The 21,172-nt window shown below is 36.2% G+C and overlaps 1 protein-coding gene across 1 annotated transcript in view; it reads right to left on the bottom strand.

Annotated features, from left to right (window-relative positions):
- The window catches only part of ube2o (ubiquitin-conjugating enzyme E2O), a 35,888-nt gene that overhangs the window by 11,680 nt on the left and 3,036 nt on the right, over nt 1-21,172 (bottom strand). The window contains exons 2-10 of the mRNA XM_048200456.1: nt 11,760-11,819; nt 11,376-11,486; nt 10,615-10,712; nt 10,351-10,414; nt 8,148-8,291; nt 7,867-7,976; nt 7,411-7,561; nt 1,494-1,596; nt 925-1,270 (exon numbers count right to left, since the gene is read on the bottom strand). Coding sequence (XP_048056413.1) covers nt 925-1,270; nt 1,494-1,596; nt 7,411-7,561; nt 7,867-7,976; nt 8,148-8,291; nt 10,351-10,414; nt 10,615-10,712; nt 11,376-11,486; nt 11,760-11,819 — 1,187 coding nt within the window. The remainder of the gene's footprint in view (nt 1-924; nt 1,271-1,493; nt 1,597-7,410; nt 7,562-7,866; nt 7,977-8,147; nt 8,292-10,350; nt 10,415-10,614; nt 10,713-11,375; nt 11,487-11,759; nt 11,820-21,172) is intronic.

Genomic DNA, 21,172 nt, shown 5'->3' with positions numbered 1-21,172 from the left:
AATATATTTTAGTTGAACATTATCTGTAGACATACTGGAGCCCTTAAATTTATCTGATGAGCATGAGCAGAGTAAAATAATGAAAGTGATCAGCATGATAGATATTCAAAACGGTAAGCACGTGCTGCATTGTGTGTGTAAAAAGTCTTTATATGAAGAAATAGGCAGCTGTCTCCTTTACGCAGGAGCAGAACTGTGTTCAAATGCAGTGTTTTGCACCGACGCGAGGCGACAACATAGTCGGCTTTTATTGGCCTCTGTTTGGTGTGTGATATTTTCCACTACCAGATCATATTTTGGCTCTCTAACTTGGTGAAACTTTCACACGCAGCATCTCATTTAATTACGTCAACACAGCAAATTATGTGATAGGCTACTGGTCACAGAACATGCAAATAACTGCAAATTTTACAGTCATAACGTGTGAATTTGTATGGTCGCTAATGGGGACCTCAGCAAAAATATCACTCGCAAATTAATATTTTTAGTAGCCAATGCGACCATTTTAGGCGCAGTCTGGAGCCCTGAGTTTTTAATTGTAGTGTCTGTTTTCTAACTGAACTAAATGATTTCTATTACTATAAAAAATAAAAAACGACAGTGGGGGGCTGTGCTGCAGTGGGCAAGTGACATAAACGATGTTGCAGCTGAACACTGGTAACACTGTTAAAACCAACTATCGCAGCAAGCCTAAGGCAGTGTGTGTGAAACATACCCATAACCAGTGTCAAAGGTCAAGAAAATCATTCAGTTATTTAGATTTGTTTATTGATTTGCAAACATAATGATCAGTTCTGTCAGTTGGGACAGAAGGATATCAAGGGTGATCCTGCAGGTATTGCACTATGATTTACAACACTTAGCTGGCATGGATAATTTCTGAACTCACAAATCAAAAACGCATGTGTTTGTTCATTCATTCACCTGTCTCCTGGTTTAAACTCTCGTGAAAACTTGGTCCTCTTCTTCTTGTGCTTTCTCTTTAGGTTGCGGATAGAGAGAGGGATGCTCTTTTTTCTGGTTGGGCCACTCTGCAGTGAAGCCGTTGAGCTGGCAGAGGAAGTGACAGAGCTGGTATCATCTGTATCATCCCCTAGCTCCTCATCTGACTCTTGGTCCCCCAAATGGGCCCACTGTCCCTGAAGAGCATCCATTGGTGGCTCTTTTCCCTCCTCCAAAGCATCCTGGCATGGAACAGGACCATTGTTGGGGTAGCATGGAACAGAATTATCATCAGAACAATCCTGTTCCTGCACTGATCTCTTTTCACCTGAAGCATAAGACATAGTACAAAATATCAGACAATTTAGACATGGTACGAAATATCAAAATATCTAAAACAAAGGAAAATAATTAAAGACGTCCAAAAAAACAAATATCACAATCAGTTACATATTTAAACAGCAAACTGAAGCAACAATTACATGGAATATGCTGACTATTGACAGTTCAGTTCAGTTTGTAGTTTAAAGGTGAATATGACAGTGCAGTACCTTCCATTCTGTCCATTTTCTCTGTTGACTGTGAATTGTTACTCTGTGTGGCTGCATTTTCTGTAATTTTCTTTCCCACTTCTTTTCTAAACATTCTTTTTAACTGAAAAAAAAATAAATTATAAAATGGTCAAAAAGCAAGAAAACAGAATTAAAATAGCCAAAATATTTATTTTCATTTAATAAAAACTGTTTAAATACCAGTTAAGTCATGATATTTCGACTGACCAAACTAGAACTTAATTAAATAAAAATTTCTTCAAGTTTTCAAGTAATTATTCAAGACAGATAAACAGTCTGTAGTAAGATAAATTACAAGCAATGGCATAAATAAAATAATAGAACATAGAACATTTCAACCACTGTTTACTTCAAAGTAAGTTTTCAGGGGAAAAAATTAAACAAATGCTTTATAAAAAACAAAAACATTAAAGGGTTAGTTCACCCAAAAATGAAAATTCTGTCATTAATTACTCACCCTCATGGCGTTCCACACCCGTAAGGCCTTCATTAATCTACAGAAAACAAATTACGTTTTTGTTGAAATCCGATGGCACAGTGAGGCCTCCGTAGCCAGCAATGACATTTCCTCTCTCAAGATCCATTAATGTACTAAAAACATATTTAAATCAGTTCATGTGAGTACAGTGGTTCAATATTAATATTATAAAGTGACAAGAATATTTTTGGTGCGCCAAAAAAACCCCAAAATAACGACTTATTTATTGATGACCGATTTCAAAACACTGCTTCAGGAAGATTTGGAGTGTTCTGAATCAGCGTATCGAATCATGATTCGGATCGGGTGTCAAACTGCCAAACTGCTGAAATCACGTGAATTTGGCGCTCCGAACCGCTGATTCAACACGCTGATTCATAATGCTCCTAAGCTTCCTGAAGCAGTGTTTTGAAATCGGCCATCACTAAATAAGTCATTATTTTGTTTTTTTGGCGCACCAAAAATATTCTTGTCGCTTTATAATATTAATATTGAACCACTGTACTCACATGAACTGATTTAAATATGTTTTTAGTACCTTTATGGATCTTGAGAGAGGAAATGTCATTGCTGGCTATGGAGGCCTCACGGAGCCATCGGATTTCAACAAAAATATCTTAATTTGTGTTCCGAAGATTAATGAAGGACTTACGGGTGTGGAACAGCATGAGAGTGAGTAATAAATGACATTATTTTCATTTTTGGGTGAACTAACCCTTTAATAGATTCAGTGTTGGAAATGTTTGATAAAGAATCAAGGCTGTAACTGAAATTAGCATTCTTTAATTAGCGTAAGCATTACTATTTTTCTGTTGTTTATTTTTAAAGGCCTGAATTAAAGCTACTAAAGTTTTGAGTAGTGTTCAGCAGTAAGTAGTATTCTAATTTTCTTGTCAATATTTTTGTTAGATGAATATTAACAAAATAAAAGAGAGCTGCAAATCTATGCAGATCAGACACCGCAAGCCTAGATCCAATGTTTCAACATATAATTTTTTGCCTTGTCCATTTACATTCACTTAAAGGGTATCTATTATGCAAAATTCACTTTTGCATGGTGTTTGGCATGGTGTGTTGGCAGTGTGTGTACACAACCACCCTATAATGATAAAAATCCAACCACTCCTTTTTTTTAATCTCCATAAATCATAAGCAGTGTCTCAGAACAAGCCGTTTCCAGATCCCTGGCAGTGTGACGTCACTTTAGCCACAAGCCCTGCCCACAAATGTTGACAGACACTGCCGTTTTAACACAGAACCGCCCTGAGCGAGTTCACGGCAAGTTTTACACAGTCCGCCATTGCTGCACTGACGAGAACGTCTCCAAGCGTTTTAGGTGTTCTGTTGCTGGATGGATTAATACACAAAGCTCTCTCCATTTACTCTCGAAATCTGATCCACTGAAGACAAGGTGGATTAATTTTGTTTTCGAAGAAAATGCTCCCTCAACTCTACCGAAATTTGTTTATGTCTTCATGAATCATTTCACACCGGACTGCTTTGTGAACGAATGTCAATACAAAGTGACAAGACAAAACAAAGGTTTTGCTAAAAATGTGTTACTCAAGGATAGATCAGTACTGTTCGTGATCCAGCTTACAGCCTCCAGAGTGATACTGGATACGGCAGTAATGAAGGTGAGAGCACTTTATTACAGTTCATCGGAGTTGATTTACGGATATAAAGTTTACCAGTTTATTAAGCACCACCCGAAAAGACATAAGGTCTTTATATTCGTTTACTGTTAGTTGTAACAAGTGTTTCTGTGTAATTCACTGTGTATGTTGATGATAATGCAAGGGAGAGAGAGAGAGTTTATGGATAATATTTTAATGCACACTTGCACTGTGTTTTATTAAGCTCTTACAGTGATTTTCTAAAGTGAAAACGGATACTTCATCTTTTGTGTGAAGTACAATAAACATCATAAAACTCACCCGTAAAGTTTTGGCCATTATTCGGACGGGGTCCGGTACAACAGGCTTGTACTAATATCAGGGTTCCCACTCTTTCATGAAAACCAGATTCAAGGACTTTTTAAAGCACCATTTATTTTATATCAAGCACCTATCAAATTCACATCCCAGCATATGGAGCATCATGAAAGACCTCTTACAGTCCTTATCATTTTAGTCCTCCTATTGCATTTGCATCCATTTTAACCCGAAAGAAGTACAGAATCATTTGTACATTAATTTTGAAAATACATTAAAACCGCTTTCTTATCCCTAATGTTAACAATTATTCCACACTAGTTTTGGTTTTGATTTTTTATGAATCATTACTTGAGTAAAAACATAATATAGAGAGAATATATTAAAAATACATTTTGCAATTAAGTGAAAAAAAAAGGATTATATGGATCGTAATTGTGGCTTTATAAGACACAATTGTGAATTTAGGGTAGAGTGGGGGAAAACTAACTACATACTATTCTTATTAATAAGTAGGGGTGGACAATATGGCAAAAATATCACAATTCATGATTTGATCACAAACCTTTTTCATGTTGGTTTTACTATTTTGCCAGTGACTGAGCAGAACTGTCAAACTAATTTCCCTATATATTAAAAAAGTAGCCTTACAAGTTAACAAATTATAAAAGAAAAAATAATGACAGACTTTCAGATAAAGTGGATGAAGATAAAAATACTAATTTATGAGTTTCTTGTTAAAGTTACTGTATTAAAGAAATTGAAAAAAAAGGAAATTCCGTCTTTATTTACTCACCGTAGAAGTTGTTTAAAACCCGAATAAATTTCTTCTGTTGAACATATAAGTTGTGGGTAATCAAACAGTTGCTGATCCCCATTGAGTTCCATCCATAGTAGGAAAGAAAATACTATGGATGTCAATGGGTACCAGCAAATGTTTGGTTACCCACCAAGAATATGTTCTTTTGTGTTCAGCACAAGACAGAAATTAATAGAGGTTTGAAACAACTTTAGAGTGAGTAAATAAAGACAGAATTTTCATTTGTTGGTTGAACTATCCCTTTAAGGCAGTGGTCTCAAACTGCCGGCCCGAGGGCCATTTACGGCCCGCCCTCCCCCTCTACCCAGCCCGCAACTGATCTCAAAAATAAAACATAATCCGGCCCGCTAAATTATTATTATTCACTAGTTGCTACCGGTCTGATATGCAAAGAAAAAGTCGCTGTTCTATGAGGGCATTCACATATCGCGTCACATAAGCGGCCAAGCCGCATTCTCCTTCTTTCCAAAGCGCTTTCGCTCCAGTGGCGTCTGTCGTTGCTATGCAACGATGAGCCGCGCTCTCAACCGCGTCGCTTCTATTATGAGAGCGCTTGCCTAAATTACAGTAAAAGCACTCGACTTTAAATCACGAGCGTCGATTTAAACCACCGAAACGCGTCCGATGCAACTATTAAACGTTACCGATGCTCAAACGGCATCTTGGACAATTGTGTCTCAGCTGTGTAAATGTTAAAAACTAATAATGTATGTAACAATGAGAGATTTTTATTTTTTGGCAAAATAAAGTTGATATATATAGCTCCAGTTTTTTGTTTATTTCTGGCCCCTCCACGCCGCAAGTGTTGCTGGTTTTGTTCCTAAATTACTAATTTTTTTATTCCATGCACCTTGTTGGATGTGAGAAGTTGCACCAGACTATTGCAATTAATAGTATTATATTAGTAGTATTATATTAGTATATTAGTAGTATTGTAAGTAGTATTATATTAGTAATAGTATTATATAATTATATTACACTCTGTAACAATGAGAGAGACACTGCTGTTTACATTTAGTATGGTAAATAAAATATTTATAGTATAGGTATAACATTTTTTAGTAGGCCAAAGGAAAGTAAATTTTCTGAAATTTTGCGCTTTCTTGCGCTTGAATGTTAATATGGCCCTCCTATGAGGTGTCAATCACAGAAATGGCCCCCCGCCAATTTGAGTTTGAGACCCCTGCTTTAAGGACAAGTCGCAGCATGTGTTGTCTGTCCCTTTAAGGCTCTTGCGCGCATCTAATTTATTGACACGCATTAAATTTTCTCTCAACTGTTTACCTTCACTTCACACTTAACCGATGGTGTAAACCTTGTGTGTATTGACAGTATTAGCAGAATTACATCTTAATGCGAATGATAACTTTGTCCAGCAAATGCAGCATTTGACAGGCTTTTAGTGTGCATGCTTCGGGTGTATACGCTCAGAAAAGCACGTGTGTCAGACCAGCACACAGATAAAATGTTTAACCAGCAAGGCTTTAAAACGCATGCAAATAATAAACTTTTGTGATTGTGAATAACTGCAGTGTTCCGTGAGTATAACTCTACTGCTGTTTTAACATGTGATGAGAATCTAGGTCGCTTTGTACTACACAGTATGTTGAGACAGAGGCGCCAGGACTGCAACTGACAGAAAGCACTATAGCACGATACAACATTTCTTCAAAAGCAGATTGTGGAGACCTTTTAATCGTCCAAGATCAAAATTGCACACACCTATAAGAATGTTCATGTCGGACGCAGCAAGTGTCACAGCTGCTCAAGTGTCCAAACCCCGCCTAATAACAAGCAAGGGGAAGTACCGCAATGGAAAACTCGAAAACTGATTGTAAAATAATATTCCAAAACTAATATACTAGGAATAAGATGGGCGAATTCAAGAATTCATGTGTCTTGAATTCATGTGCCTTGAAAAAGTACTTTCAAGGTACGTGGGAACCCTGTAATATAGTAGAAGAAGACAATATAAGTTATAACTGTAACTGAACTAAACTATACCTGTTCTATCTCCATGCAGCATATATTCCCAGTTTTAGTGCGTCCTGACTGACTCCTGACACCGGAGAATCAGCTCTTGAAGCTCCGCCCTCTTAGGCAGAGCGCAGCAGCTCATTTGCATTTAAAGGGCACACACTGAAATGGCACGTTTTTGCTCAACCCCAAAAAGTGGCAATTTTAACATGCTAAAAAAAATTATCTGTGGGGGATTTTGAGCTAAAACTTCACACACACACACACACACACACACACACACACACACAACACACACACACACACACACACACACACACACACACAAACACAAACACAAACACACACACACACACACACACACACACACACAGGGGACATCAGAGACTTATTTTACATCTTGTAAAATGGGGCATAATAGGTCCCCTTTGAGACATAAAATATTGAAATTAATAATTTGCCAAGATGGGCATTTTGACCAAGAAGTACATTTATGAGCAATCGAACACTGCCACCTCTTAATCACTCTGGTACCGGACTGAGTAGGTACTCTGTACTACAGATAGTGTAGAATCAAGTTGGTGCAGTGGTACTGATACTTTTTTGGACACCTATACTCGGCATAACTTCTAACAACAAAGAATCAGCTTTTAAAAAACATGTCAGATATGGCCAAATCATCCATACCTTTCGAACAACAGGGTCCTCAGGGTGAGCAGATGCCCCCTCTGGCCCATCACAAGTGATCCGTGTGGTTTCACTCTTGGCGGGAAAAATATACAGGGCTCTCTCCCCAAGTTGCCTTTGAGTATGATCAAAGTAGCCCAGACGCTTCACCCTGAACATTAGAGAAAGCAAGAGAAAATATTTAATTGACTGTAACATCTGGATTAGTGAGCCTAGATGCTAAATAATATATATATATATATATGACTGCTAAAAAAGCTCATGTGATGCCACATCTGCTGAGATTTCACTGGTCTTTCCCTGTGTTTGGATTACTGTTCTCTTTGACAATCTTTCTGGCAGTTCTTTTTTGCAGTTCAGTTAACTTGCATGTGAATAATTTGTTTTAAATTAATCAACAGCCCTGGTTATAAATAATCAAAATGATAAAACTGCAGTGAGGAAAGCTGATTGTACCTGCAAAGGTTCTCCTGTGTGATGGTTGAAGGTGGTGGGAAGACACTGTCTGACCCCTTTGGAGAGTAGCTTTTTGTAATCCATGTCACCTTTAGCTCCACCACCTGAACCTGTAATTATACACAGACTTCATGTACGAGACATATACAATCATAAATGTAAATTATTAAAACACGTTGAGACGTGTAACAGAAACTTGATTTGGTTTTGTTATTTCCTCTAGTAATGACATTCCCAATTACAGAACTCTTGTCTGACTTGGAGTCAAACTTTTGTCTTACCTCCTCCACAACAACTCTGAACTTGCTTTTCTTACTGAGAACTGGCTTTACACCATACAGCCATTGCACGTTAGCAAAAACCTTTGAGGGCCCAATCAAAACCTGACCCGGATAGAATCCATAGGCATCGTCGAAGAATAAACCCTGGAGTAAAAGTCAAAGCAACATTTCACACTAAGACACATTCAACAAGCTCAGTGAAACAGCTGCATAATGCATAAATTAAACAAAGTTTTATACAGCACAGTATAAAACTGGTGCAAATAAATATGACTTGATTTCTACTGCCACATTGGGCTGTTCCCGACTAAAGTTTTTTGTAGTCCACTAGTAGTCAATTTTTAAAGGTGCCCTAGAATTAAAAATTGAATTTATATTGGCATAGTTAAATAACAAGAGTTCAGTACATGGAAAAGACATGCAGTGAGTTTCAAACTCCATTGTTTCTTCCTTCTTATATAAATCTCATTTGTTTAAAAGACCTCCGGAAAACAGGCTAATCTCAACATAACACCGACTGTTACGTAACAGTCGGGGTGTACGCCCCCAATATTTGCATATTCCAGCCCATGATTGAGGCATTAGACAAGGGCAGAACGTCTGGATGTGCACTGCTGAATAATCAGACTAGGTAAGCAAGCAAGGAAAACAGCGAAAAATGGCAGATGGAGCAATAATAACTGACATGATCCATGATAACATGATATTTTTAGTGATATTTGTAAACTGTCTTTCTAAATGTTTCGTTAGCATGTTGCTAATGTACTGTTAAATGTGGTTAAAGTTACCATTGTTTCTTACTGTATTCACGGAGACAAGAGCCGTCGTTATTTTCATTATTAAACACTTGCAGTCTGTATAATGCATAAACAACTTCATTCTTTATAAATCTCTCCAACAGTGTAGTGTTAGCCGTTAGCCGTTAGCCACAGAGCATAGCCTCAAACTCATTCAATATCAAATGTAAACACCCAGATAAATACAATACTCACATAATCCGACGCATGCATTCAGTATGCATGACGAACACTTTGTAAAGATCCATTTTGAGGGTTATATTAGCTGTGTAAACTTTGTTTATGCTGTGATAGAGTCGAGAGCTCGGGAGGGGGCGGAGAGCGCGCAATTTAAAGGGGCCGCAACCTGAAATCGGCTCGTTTCTAATTATGCCCCAAAATAGGCAGTTAAAAAAATTAATTTATAAAAAAATCTATGGGGTATTTTGAGCTGAAACTTCAGACACATTCAGGGGACACCTTAGACTTATATTACATCTTTTAAAAAAAAAGTTCTAGGGCACCTTTAAGCCATTACTCGACTACTCATACTTTTATATTAATTTAATTACTTAAATATATGCTGGGGAACAGAATATATAGCGTATTCCACGCTTAAGCACATGTATAAAGCTTGCCACAATGCACTGACAAAAGTAACGAAAATAGCAAAAATAGCAAGACGACATTTCTATAGATATATTTCTAATGTCTGTGAGGCAAGTAGCCTGAGTTTCGGTTCATTTTTGGAATGCGCTCCAGTTCACAGAGATAAAGACGGCAGAAAGCGCATCCTGTTTTCTTTATTTTCCAAAAGCAAAGTTTTGTTGTTATTGTGAGTTTACACAAATAAAAGTAGACCCTTTACCATTTTACTATTACTCAGTTATCTGTATGACCAAAAACGACGGAGTATTTTAAGTTGTTTCCGCTGTTATCAGGAAAAAATTCAAGTGACCTGGCCAGCACCTCCATGTCCTGCAGTAAGCACACTAATATTTCAGCTTCCACACTCCACATAAACACTTCGATATGCACCCAATAATAGCACACATTTATCTAGGTTAACTTTAGAGCGAGCAGCCATGTAAAGTTGCTATTCTTTACATGTTTCAAATGATAAGTCATATTTAAGGTCGATGGATGATAGGCAAATGTTTGGATTTCCTGCCCGACATACTGTAATTACCACAAGGACCCGCCGTTAACGATCTGTCCCTCACGGACTGCATTGCTTTCTCACTTCCTGTGGAGTTTTTTTCTTCCTGCGACTAACCGACTAATAAAATGTTGTTTAAGCCTTTTCTAACGTTTAGTCGACTATTGGGGGCAGCCCTAGTGAATACCACTATATCACCCAGCCCTAAACAAGCAGGACCACATAGTTTGATAATGCAGACAAGAACACAAACATTCTTGGCACCTACCACATCACTGATGTGAGGGTAAATGTCATAGAGTTTTGCGCCATCTTCCTCACTCATAGAACATCTACAGTGAAAAAATAAGTTGTATTAAATAGAACACTTCAGTACAGATCAAATCCTAAAATGTCTTATCAAATTATGTAGAATTCTTTATTCTCTGCTACAGAGTTGCACTTGAACAAGACTGAAGGTTTAACTTTCAGCATCATACTGCACGACCCATACTTAAAGAGTTGAAGTAATAAGATTTTATGATCACATTACCTTGCACCATTGGAAAGCTTCACAATGATTTGGATGCTGAGATCATACACCTTTCCAAGCCAGAAATCATATACAATGTAGTCACCATACATAAATGACTAGAAAGGTACAAAACATAGATTACATAGTTAGTTAACTATCTATATTAGTCATCAATTTTAAGATAATTCCTGGAAATTACTATTACTATTAGTTATTGGATTTTAGTAGTTTTCATTTTTAATACCTTATGACAATGTACCCTCCACAAGAAAAAAAAAAAATGTTCCTCTCAACTAACACAATTATTAACATTCCCTTCATTTAGGACTTTGTGCAACCTCCCTTTACCAAAATAACAAATTTAGGCTTTAATTTACATCTAAAAATGATTAATGCACATGCATATAGATTAGACAGAGCTCATCACATATGTTAAGCACAGAAGCTCAAACATGCATGCTGCATGAGAACTAAGGAGGTTTGTTCTAGGGCGTGAAGCACATAATGCATGTACAAACTTCCCTGTTTACTGTATGTACTGTAATGTGCTTTGTATGCATTTATATGTAAATTAAATAAGACCATTCAACATAAAAAATAGAAATTTTTATTGACAAATATTTCTGTTAGTTTTTGCCTTTATTATAAATTTCATTAATAATCTCCTAAAACTGAAAACCCATACAGACCACTATATAACACCTGCTGAAATGTCTTGCTTTTAGAAAATTTGTATTTATGATAAAAAAATAAATAAAAAAATAGGTACAGAAACTCACCCAGACGTGCTGCAGGTCTTTGCTATTTACAGGATATAGAACACAGTTGGTTCCTACAAGTTTCACTGCACATTCTGTGTTTATGTTAGTTACAATGCCACACTGTTTATCCTGCAGGAGTCAAAGAACAAATTAATAACCACACCTTCAAGTACAGATGCTGTCATAATAAAGACTACTCTTTGTCTGGGGGGTGGGGGGGGGTGGACAAAAACAAAACAAAACAAAAAACATTTGAAGACATCTATACTACAATCCTTTGTACATAACAGGACTTTCCTGTTCCAGAAATTCTAGTAAAGTCCAAGTTTCTGAGACACATTTTTCTCTATTATTCTGAACATTGTTTTTTCTTTAAATATAAGTGATAAAAATACAACTTACATTTGAATTCATTCGCCGGACAAAGTCTCTAGGCACAATAGATCGATCTTCAAGTTTGAGCTACATGATCAAGAGAATAGGAATTAGAGAGAGAGAGAGAGAGAGAGAGAGAGAGAGCAGGGGAGAGATGTGTGAGCAGGTGATAATTGTAATATATCATGCCTTAGGAAGGAAGTCCAACAGATTTAACTTTATTTTCATTTGACTCTTCACTTTGTTAACTAACAAATAATTGTCAGTTTAGGTGCACCTTTATTTTATTTTTTCATAAAATCACAGATTTATAACATTTGAATTAGGAGTGTGAGATATTGACAAAATTATTCTTGTATTTTGTCGATAATTTTTAGATTTTATTTTGACTTTTAAAAAAGCTCTTTTAGACGCTGAGTGTGTTTTTGTGTTGGTACCACAACTGGTTTATGCCTGTTGTGGATAGCTGACTATAAAAGCGGTTCATATTCTTTATATTCTGTGTGGTGGTTAATTCACAGCAATGACAGAAATTTACTTTTTCATATTGGGGTGATATCTGCCATCTTAAATTGATTTCCAGGGGCATTTATTTTTACCTTTATAAGGGCAATTCTTGCATTTAATCAAATTAAATTAGAATAATAAGACACTATAGACCACATTGCCAACCAAATGAAATCAGTATCAACTAGGGATGCTAACGATTAATCGACAATCGTTTAATCGTCAAACAAATCATTTCATCGAAAAACTTATCGATGGTCGATTAAGCAAGGTAATCATTAGAGAGCATAGATTTGAGGTGTGTGCAGCTCATTTTTGAGACCTTTCAACGATATATGACAAGTCTATCTGTTATGTAAGATGATTTTACAGATCATTTTCATGTAAAGTAGTTATTTTTTCATGCTTTGAAAACAGAGCACTTCTAATATGTCTGCAAATTTAAAAGCACTTGTTAAGTGGTCATATTGACATCCCGAGTATCAACAAAATCCATTTTTTGCACAACAGAAGCACAGAAGCTAAAGCAGCATTGAGATGCATTTACACTGCAATTACAATTTCATAAATAATGCTATGAGATAAATAAAATGTAATATTTTATTAAATTATAATAAATAATATTTCAAATACTGAAATATGAAATTACTTTTTGATGAATGAAACTAAAACCACCAGTAGTTGGCAGCAAGTTAATAAGTGAGTCATTGAGTCATTCATTCAATCGATATGTTCATATGGCTGATTGATTTAGGAACAAAGCAAGTCACTAGGTGTGTAACTTGAAGCGGCGGCGCTGCACAAAACCAAACGGTGTATGATATCAAAATACTGTGAGAGCGATTAGGGAGCAGACAGCTCTGTATGCTGGCAAATGTTTTTATACAGTGACTTACACTGGATTTAACGTATACAGTTCATGCATTCTCTGGGAATCCAAACCCATGACCTTGGCATTGCTAGCACCATGGTCTACTGTTTGAGCTATGGGAAATTTGTTGTTGGCAACAGAGCTTTTTTGTGTGTCTAAAAGTAACTCACAATATTAACTTCTTGTTTATTGAACTGTTAAAAAACTGTATAAAAACTGTATAAAATTAACATCATTTTTGCAATCATGCAGGTAATCAGCATGCTCAAGAAATTGTGAAAAACAGCATGCTTGCTAGTGTGATATTTTTATACTTGGTATACTAAAGCAACAAGACAAAGGCAACAGTATGAGTTTTTACCCCATATTTTTTAACCCCTAAACTACATTCCAGTAGGTTACATTACACAGTGAAAGGGTGCACTCTATTATCATAATCAAACATAACACACACTTCTAAATTGAAAACGCAAGCACATATATCCTTCCCCCTCCTAATCAAAGCAGAAAATAATTCAACATTTTTCTTCACAGACTGCTGTTCCATGACCTCTGTGGCCCTGTCCCAAATGGTACACTTTCTGTGCACTTGCGGTCTTGTGGACTTACGATGGCCACCACATGCTCATATCTGGTAGTGATTGGTAATAATGTCCAGATTCTTATTTCACAATATGAGAAATTTTATTTCATGATAACGATATAAATAACAATATAGTTTTGTGTTATTTTATCTTATTTCTATTATTAGAAATATGAAAAAAGTAGTAAATTACAAACAATAGGACAAATACAATATAACAAAAATATGAATTAAATCAATATTTATTTAACATGTAGTTTATTTATTTTGTAGTTTATCAGTTTATTTAACATGTAGTTAGAATTAGAAATGTAATAATCAGATGTAAAAATAAAATACTGCATAGACTTCACTGTATGAATTAAATATAAATATTCTTATAAAAGCTAAAAAGTTACTAATTATTAAAGCACAGAGTTTCTTTTCAGGATATATTGCACTTATAACTCTTTTTAACATCAAGCACATGCCTCTCTTTAAATTCTCTTTACATCATGCATTTCATCACTCTAAAGTGTCAACAGTGCTGTATATTTATATACCGCAATATATATACGATATAGCAAAATCTCTAACAACAGACATTATATATCATGGTAATGATATATATTATCATACCGCCCAGCCCTAATGTCCGGTAAGTCCACAAGACCATAGGGTGTCCAATTTTTTTTTTTTTTTTTTAGGTTTCAGAAGGGTGCGTCTATTCATAAGACACTGTTTTGAAATACATTTATTTATTTATTTATATGTATAAAAAAAAGGACAGATTCCATTTGGTCTGAATATCAGTTTAAATTGTTTCTTAAAATATCTGCATATCTGGAAATTTTATATAATTTGGTTGTCAAAAATCATAAAACTACAGCAGAAACACTGCAACAAATTACAATCTGTGATAAAGACCCAAGCAGTCACGAGGAGGATCACACCAAGATGTAAGAAACATGACAATGTTGGCTTCCAAAAAGATGTGTATTCAAGTGGATGTGCAAAATTTGCAAATAAATATGGTTAAGAGAAATGAAAACAGGTTATCATTAAAAACAGTCTAAGAACTAGAACTGTTTTGTACCAAAACAGTACAAACTCTCCTCTGCTTCTGAGGACCGTTTCGGTGAGCTCAGACAACGCTTCAAAAACCTCTTTCAAATCTCTAGAACCATGATATGTCCTTCATTCCTCTAGTGGTGGCTGCCTTGTATAAGCAGATTTTCCCGTTTGATAATCGGAACATGCCATTTTTTTTGCCACACTGTGATTAATAAATAATACACAAGATGATTAATAACAGATGATTAATATTAAAACAAATCAATAAAGACAATAGGACGGATAAAACCAACACATACATTTGTACAAACATTTCCATAAATAGCTAAAATGAGCACTCCCATACAGTTTGTGCTTTCATTAGTTAGTTCACCCAAAAATGAAAATGATGTCATTAATGACTCACCCTCATGACGTCCCAAACCCGTAAGACCTCCGTTCATCTTCGGAACACAGTTTAAGATATTTTAGATTTAGTCCGAGAGCTTTCTGTCCCTCCACTGAAAATGTATGTGCGGTATACTGTCCATGTCCAGAAAGGTAATAAAACCATCATCAAAGTAGTCCATGTGACATCAGTGGGTTAGTTACAATTTTTGGAAGCATTGAAAATACATTTTGGTCCAAAAATAACAAAAACTACGACTTTATTCAGCATTGTCTTCTCTTCCGGGTCTTTTGTCAATCTGCGTTCACGACTCCGCAGTGACGCTGCTTGTGACAGCGGTTGCTGCTGTGTAGGAGCTTCTTCCATCGCTCTTAGTTCTTCGTCCGTGTATTCGGGTTCAAATAAATATGGCTGAGCAAAAAAATGCAAGTCTTCCTCTGTGTCGAAATCAACATGTTTGCGAAGGTTGTTTTGTTTACAGCGTGCGTCTCCCTCAGACTGTAAACGATAGGGCTGGGAATCGATTCCAAAAAGAATCGATTCCAAAAAGAATCGATTCCGAGGCATTGGGAATTGAGAGTTGATTCCAAAGGCTGGAATCAATTCCATTAAGGGGAATCGACTCCTCTTTAATATTTTTTTTTAACACAAACCGCGGCCTGTAGCCGATTTTATTTGTCAATACAATCACGTCACATGTAAAGAAATAAAGTTCAGACTAAATAAATGGATCCAGTCGTGACACAGAGTATGGTAGGGTAGGTTGATTATTTCAGCATTGTGTAGGCAATCAGCGCAATGACTGACCCAATGAAATCTTTAGAATCGGTTGCTGGGCGGGGTTTGAGCTTACTCGTTGTAGTTTAGGACAAGAAGAATAAATCAATTGACAACAACAATCAATCACACTAACGCGAAGAATATTTATGTGTAAAGGCCCTAAAAAAAGTTTATATGTGTAAAGTGTGCATGAGTCTGTTCCTGAACAAAATGCTTTTAGAATTTAACAGGAATTTTAGCTATAGTTTTATGATACTGGATGAAATGTCCCACAAATAAATAAAAATCTATCTATCCACATACATAAGTGTATATATACACATGTGTGTAGGTAGGTATGTATGTAAATAGAATCTACCACATATGTATATGGTGAACATGTTCCTAGTCTTTACTGTCTACACCTGACACAGGAAGCATGACGTGACAAATCCCCTAAGTAAAATGCCTCTTTCTATGAACAAGCAGCACTGGCAATACGTCTAATAGGATGGACAAATGGATTTGCAACAGTCGCTTTGTCATGCCCGGTGTAGAGAGTTTCTCGCTGTGTGGCACGGTAAGACGCGACAATGTTAGATGGTGTTGGTATTAAAAAAAAAAAAAAAAACAAGAATCGAAAATAACAGTGAGGAATCGATTCTTGGAATCGATTCTTTTCGATTCCAGAAACAGGAATCGGAATCGATTCCAAAAAATCCGGAATCGAACAGCCCTAGTAAACGAAGCTCGGGCGGACCAGATAACACGTCAGCAGCGTCACTACGGAGTCGTGAACGCGGATTGACAACAGACCCGGAAGAGAAGACAATGCTGAATAAAGTCGTAGTTTTTGTTAATTTTTGGACCAAAATGTATTTTCGATGCTTCAACAAATTCTAACTAACCCACTGATGTCACATGGACTACTTTGATGATGTTTTTATTACCTTTCTGGACATGGACAGTATACCGTACATACATTTTCAATGGAGGGACAGAAAGCTCTCGGACTAAATCTAAAATATCTTAAACTGTGTTCCGAAGATGAATGGCGGTCTTACGGGTTTGGAACGACATGAGGGTGAGTCATTAATGACATAATTTTCATTTTTGGGTGAACTAACCCTTTAAGGCCACGCCCACTCAGCTAAAACAAGAAATAAAACAGCAAACCCCACATAAATATTATAAAGTGCACAGGAACAATAAGAACACAGTAAAAACAGTGATGGAAGACAACTTCCAGGTCTCTTCATCACACAATCTGACCAAGTGTATGCATAATACATGAAAACAAGAAAACCTGTAATTACTGGGTTAAACTAAATCTGGATCCAGGACAGCTCTAGCTGTTAAGTGGAGCATCCTTGAGATCCTGTTACTGACCCACTCTAATAAAGGCCAAATTTAACCAAATTGAACTCAAAAAAGCAGATCATTCAATTTCAATATATACATTTTCATATAGTAATGAAAGTGGGTAGATAATAACAAAGTGACCATTAAAGGGTTAGTTCACCCAAAAATGAAATTTCTGTCATTAAGTACTCACCCTCATGTCGTTCCAAACCCGCAAGACCTTTGTTCATATTCGGAACACAAATAAAGATATTTTTGATGAAATCTGAAAGGTTTTTATCTCCCATAGAAAGCAACAAAATGACCACATTCATGGTCCAGAAAAGTAGTAAAGACAACGTTAAAATAGTCAGCGTGACTACAGTGGGTCAACCTTAATGTTATGAAGTGACGAGAATACTTTTTGTAAACAAAAAACAAAAATAACAACTTTATTCAACAATTTTTCTTCTTCCCTGCCAAGTCTCCTACGCAGTTGATGCAGTGAAGAGCTTCTGTGTTCTACGTCAGAACACCGACTCTGTATTGGCTGGCTCCTGGGTCAGCATCACACGCATGCGTCGTGGTGCTCATGTGAACAGCATTAGCCAATACTGAGCCAGCATTCGGATGTAAACACGGAAGCTCTGCACTTCGTTCAATGTGTAGGAGACTGACAGGGAAGAAGAAAAATTGTTCAATAAAGGTAGTTATTTTTGTTTTGATTTTGTGCACAAAAAGTATTCTTGTCGCTTCATAACATTAAGGTTGAACCACTGTAGTCAGACACGTTGATAATTTCAACAATTTCTTTACTTCTCTGGACCCTGACACACCGACGCTGATTCAACATGTCGAATCGGCCAAAAAAAAAAATCAGATGAGAACCAACTTCAGCTGACAGTGCGGAACACACTGAGAAAACTTAGTCGGCCGACGAACAAAAACTGCCCGACGGCCGACCGTCGGCTTGGTGTGTTTTTGCTTTAAGGATGATTAAAAAAAAAAAAAAAAAAAAAAAAAATCTTGAATTTCATCAAAAATATCTTAATTCGTGTTCTGAAGATGAACAAAGGTCTTTCAGGTTTGGAACAACATGAGGGTGAGTAATTAATGACAAATTTCATTTTTGGGTGAACTAACCCTTTATCATTTTTATTCAATTCCAAGTTTTAGGTAAAATTTGCATGAAAGTGTATAATCTCAGGTTCAGTAACTGGTCACTATAGAGTGCTGCTGTGATTTCTGTTTGGTTCCCTCAAAAAAAACAAAAAAAAAACAATGGGATGTTCCATTGACTTTTGGGTGATTGCAGAAAATAAGCTCTATAAATAACAAAAGTTTATGATTCTTACAAGGTTTGTTCAATATGATAATCTTCAAAAATGAACAAGAATACAATCGGCAGAAGTAAAAAAAAAAAAGAAAGTGTTGTTCAAGGAAAAACAAAATGGCAACAACAAGAATAAGACACAATATAGCCTAAATTTCTTTGATACAGCTGAAAATGGATGCATTTTATAAAACAGATACATTTTGTCCATTTTAGAGCTTGCATTTATTTCAATCTGAATTTGTGACAGGGGAAACATCTATAACAAAGCCACAGTACAAGGATTGCCCATTCTCTTACTGGACAATCTATAGGGTTGGCCCCACCCCCACAGCTGAGTCAGGGGTGACAAAGAGACAGAATGAGAGAAACAAAGAAAAGATGTTGTAAGACAAAAAAAACAGATGGGACATTGCAACCTTCTGTTTTCAATCATGTATTCAGGATTCATGCTGCGTCCTGATGAGCTGCCATCCAGAAAAATCTCCGGGGACATTAATCTGATCTCAGTTTAAGCATCTGTAGAATTCATTCCAGAGATATTTTCACATTACAGACTCAAAATGAGACCAGTTTTACTCTGACTCAAACCATTTTAATTCAAATTCAAATGATCCTTAAAATCACACCCTACAGTCCTTTACAGATACAGTTTGTTTACCTCCATTGTAAAATAATATTATAGCTGTGATTCAAATCAGGCCCTAGGCTCATTCTGTCTCTTGTGAGGGTATACTATTAATACTCATTTGTGAGCTCTGCTACATCTTTCTGTTCATGAAGTTTGGGGTGAATCTACAGACACAGAAAGAGTAACTGAGTGACAATGGTGTTCTTTACAAAAAATGTAAGCACTACACTCAAGCTGTCTGTTTAAGTGTATCCTGAAGAGAGTTGCTTAAAGAGGACATATGCTCACTTCTACTGCTGTAAGCAAGGGAATTGTGGGAAAGATCATGATTTGATATTAAAAAATAAATAAATATATAAAATAATAATATCACATGCAAACCCATATATTTGGACACATTTAGATCATGTTTACCTAGAAGAAATTAGGCCAAACAATTATTTTGCTGAGGTTAGCTCCACAGATAGACAACCCCTGATCCAAAAATAGACTAAATTCTACTGCTCTTCAAGTTTTACCATTTCACAACATTACTGTTCTAAAAAAAAGAGCAATCCTGTTTTTTGGGAACTGTAGAAGCCTAGAACTAGTTGATTACAAATAGCTCCAGTTCAGCTCTAGCTCCTAGCAGGCATTTTGTAAAGCACCAAGCAGTGCAGAGTACGATGATGCACAGTCAGGTAGGACGTGAAGAGTGAAATGGGCAGTTATCCCATCATTTCCAGCATTGTCTCTCTCCTTCTCATCCACACGTGCACACACACACACTGAAGAGAAGTGAATATATCACTGACAGTTCAATGATAAAAACAGATGGTACTTATTCCACTTAAAAAAAAAAATTCTCCTAATATTAAATTTAATTCTTTTTCTTTATTCTTTCATCCTTGGGGGAAAAAAGTGTCACATTATGTCATGTTATAATGTCACATATTATGGTGCTAAATTTGTGAACCTTTTTCAGTAAAATAGGCTCATATTTTATTCAGTTTTCAGTAACCTTCACTGCCCGAGCCCAAAACAAGGCTTGATTACAAAGATCAATAAGAATCTGCTCACTGTATGTTTGTTTAGACTTTGTGCTAATGAACAAAACACTGTACATGTACGTGTGCACTGGAGCAAAGAGGGAGGGACTGCAGCAGCACACTGCAGCACTACAGGAGCCACGCCTTAAAAGGACACGCCCCTTTTCACTGATTGTTTAAATACCTTACTTAACCGATAAAAAATTTTCAATCTTCCTGTCATTATGTAAGCAATTAGGAGTGTTCAGCAGTTAAATACTACCTATTGCTAAATTGGGCCACTGGCTCACAGTTCACACTATAGAGACTAGAAAAAAAAAAAGATTTTATATATATATAAAAACCTTCCACAGACCTGGGCTATGTTATGATGCAACATTTCTGAAAACAACCTGACCCTGTACAAATGACCCTGAAAGATTGATGTTAAACCTTTTTCACAAGAACATTATGTCATCTCTCTTTGTTAGCGAAAAGCTGAACTGCATCTTAATGGGAATGCAATAAATATATTGTAACAATAAGAAAATTCCAGAAGTAAAAATAATAATATAGTACTTTACAGTTTGTAAAAAAAAAAAAAAAAAAACATTTCTACAGATTTCTTGTTAATGATTTCAGCATTAATCAATTTTCTGACCTTAAATGTGAGAAACAGAAGAAAGAGGCAGAAGAAAGAGGCATTGCACTTGAACACAAGCAGCAATGCAAGTTATCTCGTCCATGTTAAATCAAACATTTGTTTTAACCAGCCATAACTGTGACCAGCAGGATTTTGTAAGTCACTTGGTTTCAATTTCCTGTGAGCTGCACATGAGGTCTAGGTGAGAATTCCTGGTTTGAATTTAAAAAAAAAAAAAAAAAGATTCCTTGGTGACACACTTTGCACACATCTTTCTAATACAGGGCTGAACTGATATGCACATATCACCTTCCCTGCTTGATG

This window comes from Megalobrama amblycephala, linkage group LG8, assembly GCF_018812025.1.
Source record: "Megalobrama amblycephala isolate DHTTF-2021 linkage group LG8, ASM1881202v1, whole genome shotgun sequence".
Lineage (NCBI taxonomy): Eukaryota > Metazoa > Chordata > Actinopteri > Cypriniformes > Xenocyprididae > Megalobrama > Megalobrama amblycephala.
This window is presented reverse-complemented; position numbering and strand designations above follow the sequence as displayed.